Source organism: Ovis aries, chromosome 25, assembly GCF_016772045.2.
Source record: "Ovis aries strain OAR_USU_Benz2616 breed Rambouillet chromosome 25, ARS-UI_Ramb_v3.0, whole genome shotgun sequence".
Taxonomy (NCBI): domain Eukaryota; kingdom Metazoa; phylum Chordata; class Mammalia; order Artiodactyla; family Bovidae; genus Ovis; species Ovis aries.
In genome coordinates this window covers 29300844-29328498 of record NC_056078.1, presented here as the reverse complement: position 1 = coordinate 29328498, position 27655 = coordinate 29300844, and the positions used below count along the sequence as shown (strand labels likewise).

Below are 27655 nucleotides of genomic sequence, written 5' to 3'. Positions count from 1 at the left end.
GTGGCCTTCTTTGCACTCAGCAAATCTCTCCCATTCCAACTCCTGAAGAACATTAGCAAAGACAGTATCGTCAAGGCCGCCACTGCCATGCACCAGAAATAATCTGATAAAATGTTAAGGGAAAACATTATCATTCAAACCCAATATAGCTATTAAAACCCCCAATTCCCTGTGTTCATTTCAAACTTTTTACCTCTATCTTACTCTGCCACAATAATGAAACATGGTACTTGCTTAACTGTCATTTGACTTTATTCTTTCAACACTTCTACAAAACAAATCTTAGCTTTTGTTTCCTAAGAGAAATGGATCCATGCTTTGTGGGCCAGAATCTTTTATAACAAGGGGGATTCTTTTTAAGAAATAAAATACAAAATTAGTTATGAAGTAAGCATTTAATTAGAATGTGAAAATAAATTACAACAAATTACACACTTTAAAAAACTAATGCCAAAAACATCAAAAATTTCAGAAAGAATGGCCTATTTTTATTCATTACCTGACCAACCTCTCTAATACTCATATTTCCTACATTTCTGGCTACATAATCTATTGTCCCTTCACACAACACTTTTGTAGTATCAAGAAAATAGACAATTATTTCTTCCAGTCTATTTGATCAATGATTACAATAAATAATTTAAGAAAGTTTATATCAGTTTTACAACATACTACAGGTAAGGTCATGTGCATTGTTAAAAGTGTCAGATTGAGGAAAACTCCTATTAAGTTTCTTTCATAAACATGCTCTAAGATTTGGAAACTTTTTCCAGACAAGCTGCTGACTCCATATATTAATAGTGAAATCATATTCCCCTTTCCTTGCCTAGATAATTCTGGTTCCAGACACAAAGAACATATTCATATTGCCCTAAGACCCTTGGCCCTGCATCTGTGTATTAGTGGAAAGTAAGAATGTTCCTAGAAGTCGCCCCTATGCCCGAATGACTAGTAATAACTAAAGTATACACAGAAAAACTTCAAATGGCGCTTCCCTGGTGGTCCACTAGTTAATAATCTACCTTGCAATGCATGGGACCCCAGTTCGATCCCTGGCCTGGGAAGATCCCACACGCCGCAGAGCAGCTAAACACACGTGCCGCAACCCCTAGGCCTGAGCTCTAGAGTCAGGCAGCTGCAAATGTAAATGCGTCTCCTACTAAACTTCCCCTTAACTAGATCCCAACTCAATGAGGGTACTACTGAGCAGACGGCAGGAAGTTCAAAGTGAAAGAGACAACATTTTTAACTGTTTAAAAATACCTAACTTTTGCAAATTTTACCCGACCCCCCCCCACAAAAAAAAAAAAACTATGAAAACACATTGCTTGGGATCCTTTCAGGGCCTTGGAAGGGCCTGTGTACCCCGAAACAAGTTAGCTGACTACCAAGTAAAGCCAACTCCATTCCCTACCCTAATGTGAAGACCTACTTTCTATTCCTTTTAACTACAGAAACTGTTAGGATAAACAGGCTTATTTCCTCAATGACACTTTCCGACCTTAACCTATAACGTCTATTCTCCAGTACATAATCATCTATTATAGCTTCTACCTCAATTAGATTAGGCACATTTGCCAATAAAACTGCCTACTAGTCCTGTTTTAATTGCACCTTAATAGTAATGCAAGTCTTACAATGCTTTCTGTTGTACTTCAGATCAAGGGTAAATAATCTGACCCCAGTTAGGTTTCTTTCAGTGGAAATTATGAGAAAAAAAAAAAAATTCCAATCCAAAATGGTCTAACAACTCTCTCTCTTTTTTTTCACACAGCCTACGAGACTTACTCTAAGTTCATATAATACTTAGTCCTGAGATAGAGTAGTTTTAGGGCTGGGCAGTCTAGCAGCTCAACAAAGTCATTAAGGATCCAGGTTCTCTCCATCTTTTCACTCTGCCATACAGTGGGGGTTTTTTGTTTAATTTTATACTCAACTAGCCCTCAAATGGTTACAGAATAAACCCCACAATTCCAAGCACCCACATAGATGGATAACATCCAGAAATAAGTGGGGAAAAAACTTTCTCCGAAGCCCCTCATCAAGCATCCCCTCTCATTGGCCAGATATGTAGTCACACGCCCGTATCTTAACTAATTACTAGCAATAGAAGAGTGAGCGAGCGAGAGACAGACAAACAGGATTGGCCTAGACTGACAGGATTTTTCTCAAGTCACAGAGTAGAGGGGTGAGCCCATCCCCCCACCCACACACACATACAGAGATCTGCCACAAGGACAACAGCAGTAATGAATGGCTGCTGGGTAAGCTTTTTATTAAGTAAATTGGACAGCTAATCTTGACATTAATTACAGATTTTAGCTATGACATATATTTGATTATAGGGCAGGGCTAGATAATGTCTTTAGATCTATTACAGCTCTCATGTTCTACAAAACAGGCAATTAGCATAGTGGTTAAGAGCCTGGATTTTAAAGTCAGACTAACCTGGGTTTCAATACCCAACCCTTCACTTGTTTACTCTTGATCAACAAATCATCTCTTCTGAAAATCCATACAGTATAATATTAAATCATGCTGCTATGAGAATTAATAGGATGATGAACATAAAATGCTTAACGTTTCAGCTAAGCTTCACAGGAGAACTCAACTTTAACTCACTCAATAAATCTTAACTAATATTATTAGTCTGTAACATACATAATTATCATTATGATTTCTGCACCATTAATTTATAACTGTGATAACAAAAACATTGCTTATTTCCAAACCATAAAAATAACTGATCCCACCTGCCATATTTTATAAATCACAAACTGAGAATTTAAGAGATTCAATGACATACCTACAGCTAACTATCTCTCCTAATTCTCCTTTCTCTGTAAAAGGCATTTCCTCAACTTACAATGTAAATGACTCCAACGTTCCTTTTAGGTTTACTTCTCCAAATTAACATTACAAAAACAAATTTATTACATCCCCCAAACCATGTTGCTTTTCCTTTCAAATTTAATAGCACCATCATTTATCTATACACATGACAAAGACAAAAATTCAAAATCTTACTGGATGTCCTCTCTCCTTATCCACTACTAAATTCTGTCAGTTCAACCTCTGAAGTATACTTCAAATTTATCCCATGTTCTAAAGTCACTGCTGCTGCCAAGTCACTACTACTACCCTATAAGAGATCCTCATTATCTCATTAATATCTAATATATGAGGAGTTTTTAAACTAGTACAACTGTTTATAGTCTCACCTTTGCTCTACTTCATCCTATACAGTATTCTATCAATTATCTCTGTAAAATATAGTCTAATCATGCTTGCCAGGTTTAAAGCCTTCCACAGGTCCCAAACAGCTCTCAATTTTACCAAACAACTTAGCCTAGTATATAAGTCTATTAAATGTATGATGCTTTTGAACTGTGGTACTGAAGAAGACTCTTGAAAGTCCCTTGGACTGCCAGGAGATTAAACCAGTCAACCCTAAAGGAAATCAACCCCGATATTCAGTGGAAGGATGATTTCTGAAGCTGAAACTCTAACACTTTGGCTATCTGATGCAAAGAATCAACTCACTGGAAAAGGCCCTGATGCTAGGAAAGATTAAAGGCAAAAGGAAAAGCAGGCGGCAGAGGATGAAATGGTTACACAGCATCACCCACTCAAATGGATGTGAATTTGAGCAAACTCTGGTAGACAGTGGAAGACAGAGGAGCCTGGCAAGCTAAAGTCCATGGAGTCAAAAACAACTGGACACTCCTTAACAACTGGACAACAACGTAAGACCTCTCATAATTTGGCTCCGACCTACATGTGTAGCTTCTTCTGCTACTTCTCCTTCCACAGCATACCTAGAGTTATAAACAGTACAAAATAGTTTATCATTCTCTGCATGAAACTTGCTCATTCACGTTCTGTGCATTCATGGACATCCCTCTATTAGGCATAGGGGTATAAACCAAAGAATGTTACTCACCATCTGGTTCTAAAGAATCAAATTCCCAGCCAATGAAGTGACCTCTGACATACCCTGAAAGGATTTTAGGGTGGAGATCAGGAATGAGGCACTCTGTACTCTGGGAAAAACTGGCAGAACAGGTCTTCAGTTGGTTAGATATTTTAAGGAGAAAATTCTATGAGTCCAATTTCTTGCATATTTTCATACCTAGAACAGCACTAAAATCATTAACAAAGACATCTGTCCCTTGTGACTGGCAGTAACCTTCTGATTAGATGTGTGCTTGGTTGCATACACTCCCTTGATCAAAATCACATATATTCAATACAATGACCTTTCCCCACGACTTCTTCGCAGCAGTTCCTCAGAGCTATCTGCGACCGTCTCCAGGGCTGCAGTCTTCAGCAAGTCCCAAATAAAGAGAACGCATAGCTCTCACGTCATGGGTTGTTTTTCCTGTTTGTTTTGTTTTTCAGTCAACAAGGGTAACTCCTCCTTTATTCACACTGATTCCTCTGTTCCCAAATAATTTCTAATCATCCTCAAGGTCTAGCTCAAATATCAGTCTTTGAATTAGGTTCTTGTATCCCTCATAGCTAGAAGAATGTACTACTCCTTAAGGATTTCATACAGAATTCAATCACAGCATTTATCACTAGCTATTAGCTGTCTATATCCTCGAGAGACTGAGTTTTTTTCAGAGCAGTTATATCTTACTCATCTCTATGTTTCTGGTATATACAATAAACAGTTAATAATTAGCATTAACTGGATGAAAAGCTAAAGAGTGTCTGAATAAGAACTCAAATCATTAGACTCCACGTTCTAAGCTTTTTACTTTATGTTTTACTAGAAATATTTATTGAATAAGAAATGTAATGTTCATATCTGCCTTTCCCATTAGACTATAAACTCTATGAGTGAAGAAAAATTATCATCTGATACAGTATCCAATGTCTGAAGTAGGCTTTACACACTGTAGGAGATTAATTAATGCTAATTAAATGAATAAACACATGAATTAATACATAGACAACCTCAGCATTCTTAAAGAATGGGGAGATTAGTTAATTTGTATAATGACAATTTGACCAAGAAGTCCTTGCATTCAGTTCTGCTAGAATTTCTTAACTATTTAAATATCAAATACAATAATCTTATTTACACTGTGTAACAGAGGGCAAGATTCCACAGTGCCACAAATTTTATGTTGAAGAGAGAATACAGTCTACCTATCAACCAAAAACTATTTTTCCAACTTGGCTCATCTCTCTCATTCACTTCCTACCTGAGCCATGTAGTTGCCAGGTCTTCAATCAATGTGTGTCAAACAAATAAATCACTGTGTACATCTGTATGTGTGAGTGCACGCATGTACAATAAGACATTGCTGCTAAGTCGCTTCAGTTGTGTCCGACTCTTGAGACCCCATAGACGGCAGCCCACCAGGCTTCCCCGTCCCTGGGATTCTCTAGGCAAGAACACTGGAGTGGGTTGCCATTTCCTCCTCCAATGCATGAAAGTGAAAAGTGAAAGTGAAGTCACTCAGTCGTGTCCGACTCTTTGCGACCCCATGGACTGCAGCCCACCAGGCTCCTCCGTCCATGGGATTTTCCAGGCAAGGGTACTGGAGTGGGGTACTATTGCCTTCTCTGACAATAAGACATTATAAAATCTCAAAATCATTTTTGAAAGTATTAAGAATACACATGTTATACAGAGAAAGATACATGCACAGACAGAAAGACAGACAACCACTCACAAATGAAAATAAAGTCAAATATTTTGCTATAATCCATTTACTAATAGTTCTAATAATAGTAAGAACATGTTCTTTCCTCTAGTATACCCCCCCCCAAAAAAAGTTAAAAATATTACTTAGATCTTCCCCAGGCCAACACTGTTAAATTAAGAATATGTTTTAATGCTGCCATCATTTTGATTGTACTACAAAGCAGCCTATAACTTATAAAACCAGCAACAATTGAAAGAATTTCACAAAAATACTGATTATAGAATAGTTTATTTTGTTGTGATACTTGGAAAAGGAACAGACATGGAAAAAAATGGTAATAAGAGGCAGAAAATATTTGTGATCATAATAATAAAATAAAACATATCTCAAAGTATCTTCAATTCAAAGTACATCTTCAAAATTGCTTTCATCTTCCTTTCTAATGTTTATCATTCCTTTTGCTTCTAAACTTCTGGTACCAATCTATCATCTTTTCAAATGGCTTGTAATAAAAGGAACAAACAAAACACACAGTCCTTCTAGGAGAATCGATTACACTGCTCATGGCAACACCACAGATCCATGAAGTTTACTGACTAGTTAATATAAAAGTAAAATACATCTGCTAAGCCAATTACCTTTCTAAAATAAATCCTTATCATTTACAAGATATTTTCAACAAGTATATGCAAACTCATAATAACAGAAAGAATCTTATGAAAGATCATCTAATTCAACTAACCTTAACTTCTCGATTCATTTGCCAACATTCCCACCAAGAAATCTGGTCTACAATTTAACACCTCCTGACACAGGGCACATAATACCTCCAAAAGAAACTGATTATGTTTCTGTACTTCTTTACTACTAGAGTTTTCCTTTATCCAGCTAAAATGATCCAGTCTGTGTCAACTTCCCACTGGTTCTTCTATACTTGAGGTTTTACAAATAAATCAATAAACCTAATATTTCCAAATGAAGAAAGTCCTTCAAATGACGAGGGCTATCATATACATCGCCTGATCCTCTCTCTTCAAGCTAAAGCTACCCAGGTTTTCCACCCATCTTCATGGTAAGAATTTAAATTTCTTCCACAATTAAAAAAAAAGAGAGAATGTTTTACAATTCACTCTTCCAAGCATGAAATTCAACGTAAGAAATAATGCATATCCACCAAAAGAGAATGTGGAATTATTATCCTCTTAATTTTTCAAACCTAAGAATAGAATACCTCATTATTCTACGAGTAGACTGCCATAAATGTCAAGGGAAGCTTGTAATCTACGTTTTATTGTGGATGAATGGCGAAAAAACAAGTAAAGAGTAGTAAAAGACTCTCTAAAACACAAGAGGCTACCTCTTTGACCTCAATTTTATTTTTTTGACACTAAGGCTACACTTTTTCATCTATCAATTCCCTTTTCTTTCTCAAAAGTTTATACGTTATAGCAAAGTCATATTATAAATTTAACGTAAGAAAAATTTTTATTGTAGCTAAAAAATCAGGTCAATATTCCCAATTTACTCATATACTTAATAAAATCAGTTAAAATATCAAACTACAAAACAGTTTAAGAAACTCAAGAGTTGGTATTAGGTTGGAAAATATCTAAATAGCAAAACAGCTAATAAAATAAATCAAAGCAGTCAGAAATCAGTGACACAAGTATCAGCTAAGCCAAAAACTGGTTGAGTATACTTGATTAAACTACTTCACCTCTCTAGACCACAGAGTACTCTCATCTGTGAAATGAAGATGAAAAATCAGGATCAGAAGTGCTCATAAACTTTGATCTCAGAACCTCTTTATACTTAAAAAAAAAAAGTACTGAATACTTCAAAGAGCTTTTATATCTATCCCTGGTTACCATATTAGAAAATTTTTAAGATTATTAAATGTTTATTAATGTATTGCCTTTAATAATAGAAGCATCTAAACATCAAAACAAATAACATTTTATGGGGAAAAAATTATTTCCAAACAAAAAAACTTTAAGTGACATGAGTTACACTGTTTATTATTTTTGCAAATCTCTTTAATGTCTGGCTTAATAGAAGACAGCTACATCCTCACATGCTTAGGCATTCAATCTATCATATATCATGTAACCTCTGGAAAACTACTTACATTCATGAGAGAGTATGAGAAAGCAAGCAATATCTTACTATCATTTTGAAAACAGCTCTGCCTTCATGCCCCCTGGAAAAGGTATTACGAACTCTGCCTCAACAAAGAGGCCCTGAACCACACTTGGAGCACTATCAGGCTAGACCATCCTAATTCTCAAGATCCACATGGAACTAGACTGATGATAAGATTTGATATTTATTAAAAAAAAAACACGTGAAAATACATTATCTTCACCATGACAGAATGCATCACTAATATCATTTTAAGAGAGTTCAACGAGATGGTCCTTTTAAAACCAGCTATAAAAAGTCATGTAAGAAAAGATGTTGAAGATTAAAAATAATGCGACATAGCATACTATTATCATGGAAATCACTACAGAGAAGAAATAAAATACAAAGGGAGTGATTATATTATGATGATTCACAATCTTCAGGTTGTAATATCAACTACGTTAATATAATCATGATTAAACTATTCATTTGCGAAGTCTAAAAATACAAGAAAATCTACTATCTATATTTCCTAGCCTAAAGAGCTAAGTTTCATTCACTGACTCTGAAGTTGAAGGGGTTCAGAACAAGTCTCCCCAAAAATGTGTCACTTGAGCATTTGGATTGTTTTGAGCTGGAGACAACCAATGCCCAAAAGACTCAAGAAGAGCTTTTTACCTCTCCCTTAAGTACCTAAAAAACATTCAGATAAGGGGCTTGGCTCAGAGACACAGCTACCAGAGATAACAGTTTATCTGAATGGACGATCTATATGACATACAATTACCAAACATCTGCTCTTCTTACTGTCCTGTGAAATATCCTCCTCCCCTTTAAAGCCCCAGGCCCCTATCCCATTCCTTACCTCAAGAAGGCATCAAATACCAGGCTTGCCCTTGCGTTTCATATTTTATGGGGATCCCATACATAAGTAGTTAAATTTGTCTTTTTTTTTTTCCTGTCATCTTTCGACAATTGAATTACCAGACCAACCAAAATAACCTAGAAAGGTATAGGAAAAAATTTTCCTCCCCTACAAAGTAATACATGTACCTTTCCACAGAAAAAAGTTAAATATAAGAAATGCAAGTTTAACCTCCAATTTCACATAGGCAAACAGAATCATTGTTGGCACAATTCTTTGGCAAATCCTTATAACAGGACCTATATACCTTTATGCTTCGATCTCAAGGCCAGACACAAATACGGAGTGATGGTAAGACCAGAAAAAGTAAAGTATATTAAAATCCTAGAAACGCTCAATGATTTTTCCTATGTCACTGAAAAGCATATTTCATTAGCTAGCCATTTTAACTACAATGGATAGTCAGTATTCAACTGCAGCATCTAAACGACTAGTGTGCCACACGGTTGCTTTCTTGTAATATACAAATTAACTTGGATCATTTTTACCCCTTGTAAAAATAATGAATTCAAGCCTAATCCTCTCTTCTCGATCTGAGAAATATTTAAGAATATACAAAATAATCAAAACGTTTGCCTCACTCGTAAATAACTATGTAACTCAGTCGGACAGTAATACTATTTACTTCAAAACAAAAAGAAAACAGAAATATAAATTTTGTTTTCATGCTTATGGAGTTACAACAGTTGACAGCATCACATTATGTAAAACTTAAGAATATCTACTTAATATTTTTACACTTAAAAGAAAGTTCTCTGCCATATTAACTGTAGCAATGGTCTATAACTCTATTAAAACACATTAGTATAACTTATATACGTAAACTTATTTTATATTCTATAAGCTTACAATACTTGAATACTTCTGTCCACTGAGCGCTGAGATCTTTCACTTTTTTTTTTTAATTTTACTTTATTTCACTTTACAATACTGTATTGGTTTATTCATCTTTCCTTTTCCCCACAAACAAAACAGGCGAAATAGCACCATCTGGTGGATATCACCTTAGTTTCAAAATAAATTTCTAAATTTACCTTACTAATTCTATTTTGGGAAAATTGCGCAATAGGGACTCATTATAAAGTACTATAAATGAATAATAAAAAGTGGCTTGATTAGCAAGCAAAAGTATACTTGAAAACTGAAACAAGATTACAGCATTGCTTTAATTACTAAGAAGTTAACCGTTATTCTCAGGCCATTAAGGATGACATCTCCTCAGAACCTTGGGATCTTTGTTTAAAAAGAAGGAAATGTCAATTTTTAATATAAAAATAATTTTATTTTTGATATAATCAGTTCAGTTTAGTCGCTCAGTCATGTCCGACTTTTTGCAGCCCCATGGACTGCAACACACCAGGCTTCCCTGTCCATCACTAACTCCTGAAGCTTGCTCAGACTCATGTCCATCAAGCTGGTGATGACATCCAATCATCCTCTGTCTTCCCCTTCTTCCTCCTGCCTTCAATCTTTCCCAGCATCAGGGTCTTTTCCAAGGAGTTGGTTCTTTGCATCAGGTGGCCAAACTATTGGAGTTTCAGCTTCAGCATCAGTCCTTTCAATGAATTTTCAGGACTTATTTCCTTCAGGATGGTTGGATCTCTTTGCACTCCAAGGGATTCTCAAGAGTTTTCTCCAACATCACAATTCAAAAGCATCAATTCTTCAGCACTCAGCTTTCTTTATAGTTCAATTCTCACATCCATACATGACGACTGGAAAAACCATAGCTTTGACTAAACAGACCTTTGATATAATACATGTATACTAAATGAAGAGGATGAGATATGAGATAATCTTCAGAAAAAACACGGAATTTGTTAGCAGTCCAGTTGTTGGAACTCCAAGCTCTTGCTGCTGAAAGCCCAGGTTCAATTCTTGGTCAAAGAACTAAGGTCCCACAAGTTGTGCACCACAGCCAAAAAAAAAAAAAAAGTATAAAAAAAGGAAAGATATAAAAAAGCACTCTCTGCTGTTTGTGTTTATACTATGGTTCCCCAACCCTCATCCTGAACATGCTACAAGGTTTGTGGGATCTTAGTTCCCAGAGAATGAACCCAGGCCGCAGGCAGTAAAAGCACGTAGTCCTAACTGGACTACCAGAGAATTCCCAGCATTGATTTTTTTTTTAAATAAGTTTATCTAAATAATCAACTAAATTAGTAAGGCTGATCTCAAGGCTGATTAACAATAAAACATTTCTGAATACTAAGTACTGTGCTGGATAATGGTCAAAACATAAACTACATCATAATTTTATGAGGTCATGGTAACAACTATGGAAAGGAAAATAAACTAAAGACAAAAATTAGGACATTAATTATTGGCTTTTAAGGGTAAAATGGAGAATGCGAACAGGATCAAAATATTAAAAAGTCCCCAAAAGGGTAGCATATTTCTTGATGTGCTTTTTTATCTAAAAAGATAAAAATTACGTGTTACATTTTTTCAGTAATTATTGGTTAACACACACACACAAACAGTTTAACAAGAAAAAGGAACTACTGGTTACACAAAGTTAAGCACTATATATACAATGGACAGGAAACACAAACACACAGAGACGTAAACCCATTTTCTCATGAGACTTACAACGCAGCTATCATTTTCCCCACTGACTAAGTATCCTGCAAATGCAGCAATTCTTCTCCCTTTTAATTATGCTGTTGTTTCCTAACGTAAAGAAATTGAACATCTCAATTTATACAGCTTTTATATTAAAGACACCCCGACCAGTATTAACTTGAACTTAAATACAAAAAACTTATAGCAAAGCTCATCTCTGCTCCTTGCACTAAAATGATAAGAAACTTCCAAGGACATTTTTGGTACAAAATATCCATAATACACTGAAGTCTTTAAAGCAACAGAAATATTGAGCTGAACTATATCACCACACAAAGCCTGAGGAGGAAGACAGGAAAGAAGAAATATTCTCTCTCTCTTTCTCTCTCTCTCTCTCTCAGCCCCCCACACACGTACTCACACATCCACACCCAACTAACTCTACCCTTTTCCTTCCCCTCTCCCTACCTTTCTCTCCATCTTCCCCCTTCCCCACTTCCTGACCTTTACTTGACAACAAATAAGGTGGAAGGATGAAATCAGCATGGGAATAAAATTATGCTCTAGAAATGTTCTGATAATTAATTCTGTTTTTAAAAGGATTAAATTATGGACCAATCTTTTTCATATTTTCCTACAACATTCAAAACAAAGAAATCAGAATAATTTTATGCTGTCTAAAAATCCTTCTAAAAATAAATATCAACAATACTATCACTTTGGATATCATGCTTAAAAAACTAACACTGTTTGCCTAAAATTCCTAAAGCATCATTTTCTAGAAATTCAACTTCCAATTCAACTTACACTTATTCCTTAGTCCACAGGCATTTAATTTGACTCCATAGCATTTGATAAGCAGACCTATGTACCACACACAAGCAAAACTTGGTATGAAGTAGTCACAGGCCTCAAGAAGTCCAGTCTAATATGGACAACAACACAGACAAGTTTTAGTACAATAAAAAAAAGCAAATTTTTCAGGAGTGAAGAGGGAGCTTTCTGGAAGAAGGAGCAAAATTTTGAAGTTATTAGGCAGATAAGATTGGGAACGGGTAGGACAATACAGACAAAGACAAAGCTGTTGGCAGGTGATAGAACTAACGGGGGAAAGCCAGCTTCGGATCAACTGCTTCCGAGTCACACACTGCTGCTGTCGTTCAGTCCCTCAGTCTTGTCCACCTCTTTCCGACCCTGAGTACTGCAGTGTATCAGGCTTCCCTGTCCTTTCTCATCTCCCAGTTTGCTCAAACTCACATACATGATGTCATCGACCCATCAGTGATGCCAACCAACCTTCTCATCCTCTGTCGTCCCTTTCTCCTCCTGTCTTCAATCTTTCCCAGAATCAGGGTATTTTCTAACCTGTTGGCTCTTTGCATCAGGTGGCCAAAGTATTGTAGCTTCAGCATCAGTCCTTTCAATGAATGTTCAGTGTTGATTTCCTTTAGGATTGACTGGTTTGATCTCCTTGCAGTCCAAGGGACTCTCAAGAATCTTCTCCAGCACCACAGTTCAAAGGCACTAATTCTTCGGTGCTCAGCTTTCTTTATGGCCCAACTCTCACATCCATACATGACTACTGGAAAAACCACAGCTTTGACTATATGGACCTTTGTCAGCCAAGTAATATCTCTGCTTTTCAATACACTGTCTAGGTTTGTCATTGCTTTTCTTCCAAGGAGCAAGCGGCTTTTAATTTCATGGCTGTAGTCACCATCCACAGCCATTTTGGTGCCCAAGAAAATAGTCTGTCACAGTTTCCATTGTTTCCCTGTCTATTTGCCATAAAGTGATGGGGCCAGATGCCATGATATTCATTTCTGGATGTTGAGGTTTAAGCCAACTTTTTCAACTTTTTACTCTCCTCTTTTCACCTTCATCAAGAGGCTCTTTAATTCCTCTTTGCTTGCTGAAATTAGTGTGGTGTTATCAGCATATCTGAGGTTATTGATATTTCTCCCGACAATCTTGATTCCAGCTTGTGCTTCATCCAGCCTAACATTTCGCATGATGTGCTCTGCACATCAGTTAAATAAGCAGGGTGACAATATACAGCCTTGACGTACTCCTTTCCCAACTTTGAACCAGTCTGTTGTTCTGTGTCCAGTTCTAACTGTCGCTTCTTGGTCTGCAAACAGGTTTCTTAGGAGGCAGGTAACATGATCTGGTATTCCCATCTCTTTAAGAATTTTCCACAGTTTGTTGTGATCTACACAGTCAAAGGCTTTAGCATAGTCAATGAAGCAGAAGTAGATGTTTTCCTGGAATTCTCTAGCTTTTTCTATGATTGAACAATGTTGGCAATTTGATCCCTGGTTCCTCTGCCTTATCTTAATCCAATTTGTGTATCTGGAAATTGGCCTTTCACACACTGCTGAGGCCTAGCTTGAAGGATTTTGAGCATTACTTTGCTAGCATGTATTCCCTGGTGGCTCAGATGGTAGAGTTTGCCTGCACTATGGGAGACCTGGATTGAATCCCTAGATCAGGAAGATGCCCTGGAAAAGGAAATGGCCAACCACTCCAGTATACTTGCCTGGAAAATCCCATGGACAGAGGAACCTGGCAGGCTACAGCCCATAGGGTCGCAAAGAGTGGGACACAACTGAGTGACTTCACTTTTACTTTTCATTTTGCGGTAGTCTGAACATTCTTTGGCAGTAGGCAGAGAGCAATTCATCCAACAGCCAACAGAGAACTATTAATGTGCCTTAATAATATGGTCAAACTAGATGGGACAAACCAGTCTCTTAGAAAGGTGCACAATCAATAGGTCAGAAAAAAAAAAAAAATACTGCAACAAACATTAAACAAAGAACGTGAAGTGAAGAGAAGGGATGAAGATAAGGCAGGTGGTCCTAAGGTGCTACTGTAACATTCTAGGAAGAATTATGAAAAAAAAAAAATATATAGACAGTTGAAAGTTGCTAAGAGAGTAGATCTTTAAACTTCTCACCACAGGAAAAAAAATTGCACCTATGTTGGTGATGGACGTTAACTAGACGTGATCATTTTACAATATACACATGTATCTTCAAAATCCTGTGATAAACCATAAAGAAAAAGGATATTAAAAAAGTATACATATACATATATAACTGAATCACTGCTGTACAACAAAAATTAACATTGTATATCAACTATATACTTGATTTTCAAAATACACATATATTGAATCATTATGTTGTACAGCTGAAACTAATACAATGTTTTATCAGTTATATCTCAATTTTTTTAAAAGATCATGAAGGGTATTGCTATGTCAATAAAATAGTTCAATTATACTCTTTCAAATAATTCTGTTATCAAATTCAGTGAAGCTCAACAAATAAAAAATAAAAATCATCCCTGATGTTTTTTGTGCCACCATGATGTACACCTGTGCTTCTATAAACTATATTATACTTTAACAGAATAAATACACTCAAAATTAACAAAAAGTTCAAAGATAATTAACTTATAAAATTGTTTAAAAGCCGATTCATGCATCATCCTAATTACGTCCCTAGCTTTAAAGTTGACATTGATTTGCCCATTTTTCCAAATTTCATTTTGGAAGCTAGACACATTCACTTTGCCCTCATTCTAATGGGGAAAACTTCCCTGAAGGGATAATTATACAACTCAATATTTAAATATAAAATAATCTGGAAGAAAAAGGAGAAAAAGTAGAGGTGAAAGAAGTATCCACATTGCAACAAAGGAAAATTGGTGGTAGGATTTGATAATAAAGGATTTTCCCACAAGAACATAAATTTATGGAAACTATGTATGTATTTCCTGCATTCCTTTGGACTTTTTTGTTGACTTCAATTTGAAAAGAAATGAATCCTTCTAGCATGCAGAAATTTTCGGGCCCTTTCTGCAAGACCCCTCCCCCGAAAATTCCCTTAATGATCATTTTCTCATCCAATTTAACACTGAAAAAACTCTTTTAAAAAAGATAATTTAAAATATGATATATGGAAACCAGTTATACTTGCAGAAAACTTCCCCCCCCCCCAAAAATCTTCCATCAGGTTTTTTCCTATCCCCTCTGGTCTTATCCAACAGACCCTACAGACCTAGAAATCAAAAGTATCTCTGGCTTTCACAAATTAAATAAACATTAAAGTAGCAGGAATATTGGGGAAAGATGGTTTCCCTTTCTACTTGCTACTAAAATTTAGTATATACAAAGTGAGACTTTTTATAAAAGCAACATTTTCACATATATATACACACACGAAAACAAAAACACTTAGAAGTTATTAGAATATAAAGCAAAAGTTTTAAAGGAAAAATTGTTAATGTATTCTGGATAATGTTCAATCATTTTGCAAAATGATTGAAATAGCCAAGCTGCAATCTTAATGAAGTTCTACAGAGGGAGCTAACACCACAAGGAAAAATTTTATAATACATAGAACTTCAAGAAAAGACCTATTCAGTTAGAAATATTAGATTTCTATTCATCAACATAAACTTGGATTATACACTAAGGTTTTTACACCTTGGCCATCAGCCAACCCCCCAAAAAACCACAATATTATCTACAAAGTGTGGCATTTCTCTGGCAAATCACATTAAACTAATGAAACATAGCATCCGCCCCAACCAGAGTGTGTGAAGTAAATGTTCATTTTAAATAACATCATTCTTCTAAAGAATTTCTTTCAATACTCTTTTTCTTAAGTCACTGCTGCTGCTAAGTCGCTTCAGTCGTATCCAACTATGTGCAACCCCACAGACGGCAGCCCACCAGGCTCCCCAGTCCCTGGGATTCTCCCAGGCAAGAACACTGGAGTGGGTTGCCGAACTTAGGCAATGAAAAGGCAATAAAAGAAACAAACTGAAATCAAATTGGAGCCCATCCTTTTCTACTATAAAACAAGTAATAGAGTCTTATCAAGCTTCAGTTTCCTGTAAAATGGGAATGATTATATCTACCTCATAGTGTTGTTGTGAAGATTAAATTAGCACATAACAGTAATTAAAATACTGCTCTCATCCCATACTCATGTTATTCAATTTTTCAATATTTTCTAAACAGAAATCATTATAGATACTAGAGAAAATATTAATTATAGTCAGTAGTTTTCAAGAGCTACATTAGCTGCTAACAGACATTAAAACTTCCCTGAAACTTCTAAATTCATATCATTTCCAAATAATCTGACTCAATTCTTTAGGGAACAATAGACTGTGTCAGCATAACCTTTTCATTATTTTTCAAGTTGATATCTGTCATAGCTTCACTCTCAAAACATTCTTGTCTGCTGTAGACCAAGAAGAAAAGAGAATTCAACACAGCAGTTTCTACTCTCAAACTCAGGTTGACCCTAGTAAGTATTTACCCAATTGATATCACATAGTAAAATGACGTCAAGTAAATTCAGTCAGTTCAGTTCAGTCGCTCAGCCGTGTCCAACTCTCTGTGACCCCATGGACTACAGCATGCCAGGCCTCCCTGTCCATCACCAATTCCCGGAGTTTACTCAAACTCATGTCCATTGAGTCAGTGATGCCATCCAACCATCTCATCCTCTGTCGTCCCCTTCTCATGCCTTCAATCATTCCCAGCATCAGGGTCTTTTCAAATGAGTCAGCTCTTTGCATCAGGTGGCCAAAGTATTGGAGTTTCAGCTTCAACATCAGTCCTTCCAATGAACATCCAGGACTGATCTCCTTCAGAATGGACTGGTTGGATCTCTTTGCAGTCCAAGGGACTCTCAAGAGTCTTCTCCAACACCACAGTTCAAAAGCATCAATTCTTCGGTGCTCAGCTTTCTTTATAGTCCAACTCTCACATCCATACATGACCACTGGAAAAACCATAGCCTTGACTAGATGGACCTTTGCTGACAAAGTAATGTCTCTGCTTTTTAATATGCTGTCTAGGTTGGTCATAACTTTCCTTCCAAGGAGTAAGCTGTAACTGGAGAAGGAAATGGCAAACCACTTCAGTATTCTTGCCTTGAGAACCCCATGAACAGTATGAACCATTTGTAGTTGTCTGAAATAAATTCAGTCAATGCTAGTTTGTGATTCTTAGAAAAGTCACCTGATTAGTTTAAAAAAAAAAGGAGCAAAGAATCTGAACATACATTTAGTACTTATTCCTAGAGGGAGCCACAGCTTCAGAAGCACACATGGTAATGTTATTATATGGCACCTTTTAAAGGTCAACTTAAAAAGCAATATAGTGAACAGTTACTATACAAAGATCATGACTATATATTAAAAAATCAATTAAAAAATATTTCCCAAACAACAACACAAAATGTTTCCCATGTAAGACGAATTGGTAGCTTAGAATAAAATGTCCTATGAAAGTATTATACATGAAATCAAACAACTTGGATCAAAGAAAACTGCTGTGTTCTAGAGAAAACAGTTCTAGTGGTGATTATGAAAATTCTGGATATTCAAACAAGTAAAAAAGAAAAAATAATTTTAATATCATTTCACATGTGATTGTAAAATGTATATAACGGAACTAAATTACAAGTACAAATTTGACATTTTGCAAACTTCTCTAAAAGTTCTTAGAATCGAGATGGCCAAAAAGCTTTGTATTATACCCTCTCCTTGGAAGAATAAGTGCCTCGTATTTGGAATTCAGATACACATAGCATTTATTTGATTGACTGTCCTCAACTCACTCAGTGAGTCTGAGGTTGTTTCTAAAACCATAATACTGTAAAATTAATTAGCCATTGAGCCTTGATACAGTTGAGTTCATTATAATCAGTGAATCTGCCAATGAGTATCAACCCCTTTTATTAAAAAAAAAAATCATATTCTTAAGGAGCTTCTGGGTGTGATAAAAAAGCAATTAATTGGGAATCAGGAGATTCGGATTCTGGTCCAATGCTGTAAGTAAGGGGCAGGGTAACCCAATTCTAGGGCTCATTTCTAGAATCGTGCATTCTATAATGTAAAAGATATAAAACACTAACCATGTAACCTTGTTGCTGGTCCTAGGTGTTCTTTATTTCAGTTTTGACTTTTCATTTCCCAGGCTTTCTTTTTTCTCTTTGGTATTTGCAATGAACAAAATCTATCAGCTTTATAGGCAAACATTCTTATATTACTCTTACAAAACAATCCTGATATTTTCAAAGAATTACTAAGTCACACCATTAATAATAATGAATTTAGGAACATTCAGACAGATGCTATTGACTGTTTCCAATGGCTCTGAATATGTTTTCAAATGTGCCACTTAAATACTTAAAAATCTTCTGGTTAATAAACTGGGCATTTTTCTCTAAGAAATCCTAATGTTTTGACACTGAATCAAAGACTAAGGTCTAACAGTGTCCTTCCCCAGTGGCTCAGACCATAAAGAGTCTGCCTGCAATGCAGGAGACCCAGGTTCCATCCCTAGGTGGGGAAGATTCCCCTGGAGAAGGAAATGGCAACCCATTCCAGTATTCTTGCCTGGAAAATCCAAGGATGGAGGATATAGTCCATGGGAGGCTATAGTCCAAGGGGTCACAAAGAGTCGGACACGACTGAGTGATTTCACTTTCCAATACTTCTACTTCATACCTCTTACGTAATTCATTCATTTTCTCCCATTTCATCATAACCCTAAGCTGATAAAAACTTAAATATATTATACTTATCGCAAGACAAAATTTTAAATTCAAGGACTAATTCTAACAAGCTAATACAATTTTTGACATAAAAAATAGTCAATAAGGAGAATTTATTCAGTAACAGAAAGTAAAATAAACTCCCTATCTGGAAGAGCATGAACTGTTCTAGAGGTAAAGGTAGAAATTCACCCTTTCTCTTGGCAACTATATTTAAAAGCCAAGTAAATAAAGGTGAATCTCTTCTAAACAGAGGCTTTCCCCATGCTTTATGAAGTACAGGAAACTGAAAAACAATCCTCAGTTATCAAGTTACTTCTGTATGTGCTAAATGGCACAAATTCTTTTGAATTTACTTATATTTGCCTTTGAAATTTATCTCTTACTCAAGCCAATTTTTATCTTTCCTTATCTGAATCTTTATGACCTGATCTCAATATTCTGTTCAATGTAATACAGATTTAGATATTCATAAATAAAAACACAAAAGAGTTCTATTTCCTATAACTGTAGATGTTCAACAGTGAGAGAATGTACTATTATAAAATCTCCAACTACAAAACTTTTAAAATGTGAACTATTATTGGGGAGTAACCCACTCCAGTGTTCTTGCCTAGAGAATCCCAGGGACGGGGGAGCCTGGTGGGCTGCTGTCTATGGGGTCGCACAGTCGGACATGACTGAAGCGACTTAGCAGCAGCAGCAGCACCAAGTCTACATTGATAAATGTTTCTCTTAAATATCACCTAGCATAGCAACTGGTAAGTAGGTGAAAAAATATTTATTCAATGAAATAGTGATATTTTTCTCATTTAAGTATCTCCAACTAGAAAACTAAAACTCTAGAAGACTGAGCAAAATCTGCAGAAGACTAATGAAACCAGTTCATTATTGGATCACATACAGTGCAAAGTATAAATTCCATAGTTTTGGATTAATCAGATCACAAATTTAATTTCTTGGCCTATCCCACTTAAAAATCACCTCTCAGTATCTTCAGTACACTGAAAAACAGCAACTTGAGAAAAGCCTCTATGCTTAAAACAAACAAGTGTCACTTTCATTGCTGACCACTTTCCTGTTTTCGCGCATGTCAGTCTTCCCCAAACAAGGAAGTAACAAGTACAAGTGAGAAACACAAGTGACTAAACGTATATGGAGTCTGAATTATGACATCTTGGGTACTAAGAATATTTTAAATAAAAGCATACTTAATATTTACCACAAAGTAATATCAAAATAATGTTATTATACTCTCCTATTGGCATACAAAGAATTAATGTAGACTTTCAATAGGTCAGTTAACCTAATGTTGCATTTTTAAAACTTAAATAAAGATTTTCAGCAGATTATAATTAAGAAGCAAATAATACTGTTTTATAGGAATAAAGCATGGAATTATTAATTTGGATAATTTTGTTTTATAGCTACACCTCTTATGATATTTTTAAAAGCTTTGTCTTAAACATAAAGAGATCTCAGCTATTTTAAGTATAAAATACAAATGAAATTATTTATAAGCAGCTTTCATGAAGGACTAATGCTGAGTTTTTTTAAATTAATATCTGCTCTGACAGTGGCATACCCAACTGAGTTTTCTTAAGTGTACAGGTCAAAAACTAAAGAGAACCAGCAGTCAAAAGAATTAAGATACATCAACCAATGCCAAATCAATCAAACATGTACTAACAAGTTTAAGATCCTTATTGCATGCTGCTGCTGCTGCTGCTAAGTCGCTTCAGTCGTGTTCGACTCTGTGAGACTCCACAGACGGCAGCCCATCAGGCTCCCCTGTCCGTGGGATTCTCCAGGCAAGAACACTGGAGTGGGTTGCCATTTCCTTCTCCAATGCATGAAAGTGAAGTCACTCAGTCGTGTCTGACTCTTAGCAACCCCATGGACTGCAGCCTACCAGGCCTACCAGGCTCCTCCGTCTATGGGATTTTCCAGGCAAGAGTACTGGAGTGGGGTGCCATTGCCTTCTCCGTCCTTGTTGCATAAGCACTAGTTATTAAGAAAGAAGACTTCAAGTTGCACTAAAAAAAAATTAAGTTGTGTCATTTCAACCTTTAGACCCTCATTTTTATGTTTCCTCACTTAGATCACCAATTATGATCATAAAGTTGAAAAAGTTCATCCTGAAACAGATAATATATTTAATAACCAATTTAAATTTAGGGAATTTATGACTTCTTTTATTCTTTCTTTTTTTCTGGCTAAAGAAGTAACACAACCCATTAGAGAAGATTTAAAACACACATAAAAGGACAAGGAAAAAAAACAAAATTCACCCATAATCCTATCACCCACAGATCTACTATTCTACTACAGTTCTCTTCTATAATATCTGTAAGCAAGCTTTTTCAATTATTTTATCACTGTAATATTAAATATTTTCCTAAAAACATGTTAACAACTACATAATATTCTACACAGTTAACTATTTAATTTCACTGGAAAAAGAGAATAAATCATTTAAGATTAATCCAAGGGTATGGCACTTGCCTTTTAAGACAATTGAAAAATTTGTGTTTTTTGTAAAATGTGTATATATTATTTAAATCCTAACAAGATTCTAGACTCCTTTCCAACATCTTTTTAAAATTTAAATAAGTAAAGCAAAGAGTAACCTAGAAAACATGTAATTTTTAAATGCTAAATAGTGACAAAAGAAAAGGTCTAACCAAAAAATCTGCTTCAATCAGTAATGCAATTGTATTTTCCTGTCATATCATACTATTTTTTGTAGAGTATTTGCATTAAATTAAAATTTTGAGCTATTAATCTTTCATCACACTACACACCTTGAAGAGTTTCTCTACTAATTATGACAAATTTGAGCTAAATACCTAATTCTCTTTTCCAGTCTCTGGAATAGCTCAATCATACTCATTTTAACCACAGCTGGCAAAGATTAGGAACATACCTAATTTTCCTACACAGCTAATTATGGGGAAATGGTAGAAAAATAGTAACTCCAACATACTTTTTTTGGATAAATGTATAACATTGATAAATGTTAACTTATAAAAATAATTATTATATAATATATTCAAAGAGAAATAATCTACAAGAAGAACGCAAATACAGAAGATTTTCCATTGTGAGAAGAAAAAATCATCTATCCAAATTTAACACATTCAAGGTGAAAATATAATGTGAAACCCTCAATTTTTTGTTTCTAAATTCAGTCATTAACGGGTGGTATTAAAATTCATGTAGCCTAGTCAAGCAAAACTGCTTCACTGAGAGCTACAACGCACTGCCGAGAGTAATTAGAGAACTAAGCACTGTTAAGATGTCACTTCTCTCTGAAACAGATTCAACATCCCCATGCTGATCCCAAAAGGTCTCTGTGAGGAAACTGAGAAGCTGATGCTAAAATAAAAGGCACTGTAAAGGATCTGGTATATTCAAAGTAATCTCATAAAAGAACAAAGTCGAAGGACTTACAGTGACTGACTTCAATATTTACTATGCTGTGTTACTGGCACAGAGTGACAAGTAAATCAACAGAACAGAATAAATCCATATTTCTAAGGTTATTTGATTTTCAGCAAGGGCATCAAAGCAATTCAGTGGACAAGTAAAGTCTATTCAGCAAATGGTGCTGAAGTAACTAGATATCCATCCAAGTAAAGAAAAATGAACCTCAACATCTACTTCACATCACAGACAAATATTAATGCATAATAGATCACAGACCTAAACAAAAAAAGCTCAAATCACAATATAAGAGGATCTTCATAAATTCAGGGCAGGTAAAAGTTTTTTAGATAAACATAGAAAGCAATAATCATAAAGGCAAAAACTGATAAATCAGACTTTATAAAAATTTAAAACTTGCTTATCAAAAGAAACTATTAAGGGAAAAAGGTATGCCTGGGACTGCTGACATAGACTGGTACCCAGAATATATACAGAATTTCAACAACTCAGCAACGAAAAGACAACAACAATCCAATGTTTATCATCAGCAAAAGATTTTACAGGTTCTTCACCGAAGAAAATACATATGGCCAATTAGCAAATGAAAAAATGCTCAATATCAATTGTCACCATGGAAATGAAAATTAAACCACAATGAAATGCAACTACATACCCACCAGAATACCTAAAATTAGCAAGACCATCGAACACCTAATGTTGATGAGGATGTAGAGCAACTAGAACTCTCACATATCGCCGTTAGGGATGTAAAACAGTCCTGCTTCCGAAGAAAATCTTGTCGTTCCTTACAGAACCAAATATGATGGCACCCTATATCCTAGTGACTCAGCAGCAAATCTACCCCTGAGTAATTTTCCATGAGAAATGAAAACATCTTCACCAAAAGACTTGTACAAAAATATTAACAGCAACTTTACTCATAGCAGCCAAAATGAAAGGAAACAGCCTAGCTGTCCACCAATAAGAGAACAGATAAACCATGGAATGTTAATATGCAATAAAAAGAATTAATTCATACAACATGAAAGAATCTAAAAACATTATACTGAGTGAAAGAAGCACTATATAAAACAGAACTGACATATGATTCCATTAGTAAGAAATTTCAGAACAGGAAAACCTTAATCTATGGTTGAAAAAGAATCATAATAATGGTTCCTCTCGGAGGTTAGGAGCAGAGAGTGACTACAAAGAAGAAGGGAAGAATTTTCAAGGGTGATGATACTGTTCTGGATCTTGATAGAGAACTGGGTTACAAACATTCATGTATCTGTCAAAACTCAGCAAACGTACACTGAAGATTTGTGTGTTTCAATGTATGAAAATTTTTACATGTAAATACAAAAAACTTTAAAAGACTGAACTCTAGGTGATGGTATGCATGTTGAAATACTTATGGGGAAACATACTGATGTCTGCAATTTACTTTTGAGATGCATTCAAAAAGCAGATGAAGTCATGGATGGACAAAAGAATGGACAGGTAAAAAAGTAAGCAGAGTAAAATGTCAATGATAAAATCTAGGTGGTGAGTATATGGTTAAATATATACTGTACATTTTTCATAATAAAGTCAAAGAAAAACATCAGTCTATCCTTGAGGGTCAACTATATCATAGACGGCTAAAGAAATTATAAATGAATGACATTAGTATGGGTTACATATTAAATAATATGAAAATATTTACACTATGTAAGTTTTCTGCTATTTTTAATATTGGTCATAGTACTGGAGAGGGTAGCTTATCCCTTCTCCAGGGGATCTTCCCAACCAGAAATCGAACCAGGGTCTCCTGCATTGCAGGCAGAATACTTTACTAGTTGAGCTACCAGGAAAGCCCCAAAGAACTTCTAGGTTGACTACCTAATTCCCAAACCGAAAAAGCTCCGCTATAAGACCTATAAATAACAAGCAATCAACCAATGGTACAGTTACAATCATGTACCCTCATCCACAATTTCTGGTTGTAAAGAAAAAATTATATAAAACTCCTTGACAATAAATTTGAGAACTCACTCAGAGATTATAATTAAATGAAGACATAACAAATATAAAAACACTGGTAAAAGGCTAATATTAACAATGGGATATACCAACTATAAGAACTCTTAAAGAAATCCTTTCCCTACACATTGAGCCTATCATTTTATGATTAACATGATGAAAGGCTAACATAATAATGGGATATATCAATTGTAAGAACTCTTAAAGAAATCCTTTCCCTGCACACCATTTGATGATTAACACTTTCTGCAATCTCTTCAATAAGAGAAAAGGAAGAAAATAATGTGGAAAAGATCCAGGACAGAGTTTTTTTTAAGCAGTTACAAGTACTCAGAAAAATCACTACTTAACCTTGGGACAAAAATAAGAGTCTTGAAAAGTACTTTATCTACAGAAAGTTATTCTCCATACACATGAGTACAAATGAAGATTTCATTTAAACTAAACAGCAAGGGACTTGAATTAGATGTCAAACATTAAGGAAACAACCAAGGATGTCTGTAAACAAATTCACCAATGTATTTTAAACAGGATAGAACCTTAACTATCACTGAGAATAAGTATGGTCTGCACAACACTGTAAGTCAACTATACTTCAATTCTAAAAACATATAATACTAATACTAATAATGTTAAGTCCAACCTAAAGGTATAGTAAGCCTCAAACTCTTAGTTCTACATTATTAGTTGATATTAAATATTTGCATACTAATTAATGTTATCAGAACTTTCTTATTGCATGATGGAGAAAAAAAGGTAGACTACTAGAAAAGAGAAGCATAAACATTTTTTTTTAGCTTCCCTCCTGGAACAATCCTATAATACTGAAAAACAAGAGCTGAATTTTTAAAACTACCAAGTCTGTAATTTTTAGCTAAAAACCTCACAGTTCCTGTAACGCAGTAATTTTTTTAGACACTGCCATAGGGCAGAAAAACAGCAACAGAGATATTCCAAAATCATGTATACAGTTACTCTACCTGAAAAAGAGAATCCTATGAATACTAAAAATTTTTAAAGAAACAAAGTTATATTCACATCTACAATTTTAAAATGTTTTTTTACCCTTGTGCTAAACAAGCTTAAGCATTTACTTTTTCATAAGGTGACAAAATCATGTCTCCACCTTAAGCACAGGGTGGAAGTCAACTCAGCAAGAGCCAAAATTAACAAAGACAATTTACTACTTTATCTGGGGAAAGGGAACAAAACAACTTATTTCCCAATATGCCCTTAGTCCAGATGATGGGATCAGTTCAATTCAGTCCAGCTGCTCAGTCGTGTCTGACTCTTTGCGACCCCATGAATCGCAGCATGCCACGCCTCTCTGTCCATCACCAATTCCCAGAGTTTACCCAAACTCATGTCCATCGAGTTGGTGATGCCATCCAGCCATTTCATCCTCTGTCGTCCCCTTCTCCTCCTGCCCCCAATTCCTCCCAGCATCAGGGTCTTTTCCAATGAGTCAACTCTTCGCATGAGGTGGCCGAAGTATTGGAGTTTCAGCCTCAGCATCAGTCCTTCCTATGAACACCCAGGACTGGTCTCCTTTAGGATGGACTGGTTGGATCTCCTTGCAGTCCAAGGGACTCACAAGATGATGGGATACAATACTATTAAAACATATTTTAATGTGCATGTGGTAACAACTTTGTTAACCTTATGTAGTATAACTTGTCCTAATCCTACTAGGATTAAGAACATACTACTGGTTATATCTTTAGATTTTTAAAACCTCATGGAATTTTAAAAATCAGATTGTTTACACATCTAATCCACAGACTCTAAATTATGTATAGCCTAGGGTTTAATGCACTTACAGTTCCTTATGTTTCTCTTCAGCCAAAATCTGGTCATTAGGTTTAAGAGAATACCTGTAACACAGAAACAAAAATATGCTGGTCAAATAAACATATACGTTTGCCTCATGGACATCTGACTGTAGTCTCTACATACACCAGTTGACCCCAAGCAAATAAACACTACTACACTGATAACAGGTCTCTATCTTAATTGATAAAACATTAAAAATATGTCTGAGTTCTTTGATGCTCTATTAGACACTTCCACCAACACCACCTCAGTAACGAAAGGGAAATGAACTTGACCATGCTTTAAAAATGTGAGGTATCTTCAATATTCTTCTGTAGTGACTTATCTATAATGTTGTATTTATCCAGCAGTACAAAATTCAAGAAACTACTCCAAGGTTAAGATTTAACAGTTCACAAAACAATACAAAGTTATTCTTTCATTAAATATACAGTAGGGACTTCCCTGGTGATCCAGTGGTTAAGACTCCACGCTTCCAAAGCAGAAGGGTGTGGGTTCCTACTCTGGTCTGGGAACTAAAATCCCATATGCCATGTTGTACGGCCAAAAGAGGGAAAAAAGCAATATACAGTAAACATTTATTATATATCGGACTATGTACTAGGTAATGTAACACAGGAGGAAAAATAAGCTTTAGAGTTCTTAACTAAACCATTAACTAGCTTAGTGACCATAGGCAATTCTTTCAACCATAAGTTTCCCTGACTATAAAATAGAGGCTATCGTAAATATAAGAATAGGGATATTCCAATATCATATAGTTCATACTACTAAAGGTCACAGAAATAGGCAAACAACAAAGGACAGGTCTTCCATTTCCATTTGTACTCATCCTTTTCCTAAAACAAACTGTCTGACAGCAGAGAGGTCATCTAATTCTCCTTTCTTGCCTCCCCTTCCACAAGTGCTTTTATTCACTTTATAAAAAGAATGGCACACATCTGTTCCATCGTGAATGTAACCATACTGCAATGCCTAAGTATAAAAATCTCTGAAGTATTAAACAAGGAATGATTCATAATACTTTGTCTTCAAAGTCTTCTTAAAGTACTACAAACTGGCTTTATGGTGTCCTGTTTTATACACTATTACAGTAAAGAATGAAGACAGAAATTTAAAATGAGGAACTGGGATAGAATGTTCTATTTTCAGATATATTCAGAAGTTGATTACAATTTTCATTTTAAAAGTTTATCATTTCTAGCCCATGTTCATTATCAGAGAATACATTCCTTTTCAAGGAGAGTTCTGTGAAGCAAAGCTAAGAGAGTTTCTAAAAAGGAACAAGAAAGACAAAGTCAATTTATTTCTTCTAAGCAACATTGAACGAGTCTTCTTGCCTTACATTTATCTACATTAAGTATCAAAGATGGTTGTTACAGGAACATGAATCAAATCAATTTATTTGAATTGAAAAAATGAAGTCAGACTTCTTACATCATGAAAGTAAATCTCATTGGTGTGACAATGAAAGAACAGTTTTGCCAAAAAAGGTTTCAAGATAGACA

At 35.3% G+C, this 27655-nt stretch overlaps 1 protein-coding gene across 2 annotated transcripts in view; it reads right to left on the bottom strand.

Moving 5' to 3' along the window:
• The window catches only part of ADK (adenosine kinase), a 544106-nt gene that overhangs the window by 444496 nt on the left and 71955 nt on the right, over positions 1 to 27655 (bottom strand). For both annotated transcript variants that reach the window (XM_012105377.3, XM_004021485.5), the window contains exon 3: positions 26135 to 26188. In XM_012105377.3, the coding sequence (XP_011960767.1) occupies positions 26135 to 26188 (54 nt within the window). The remainder of the gene's footprint in view (positions 1 to 26134; positions 26189 to 27655) is intronic.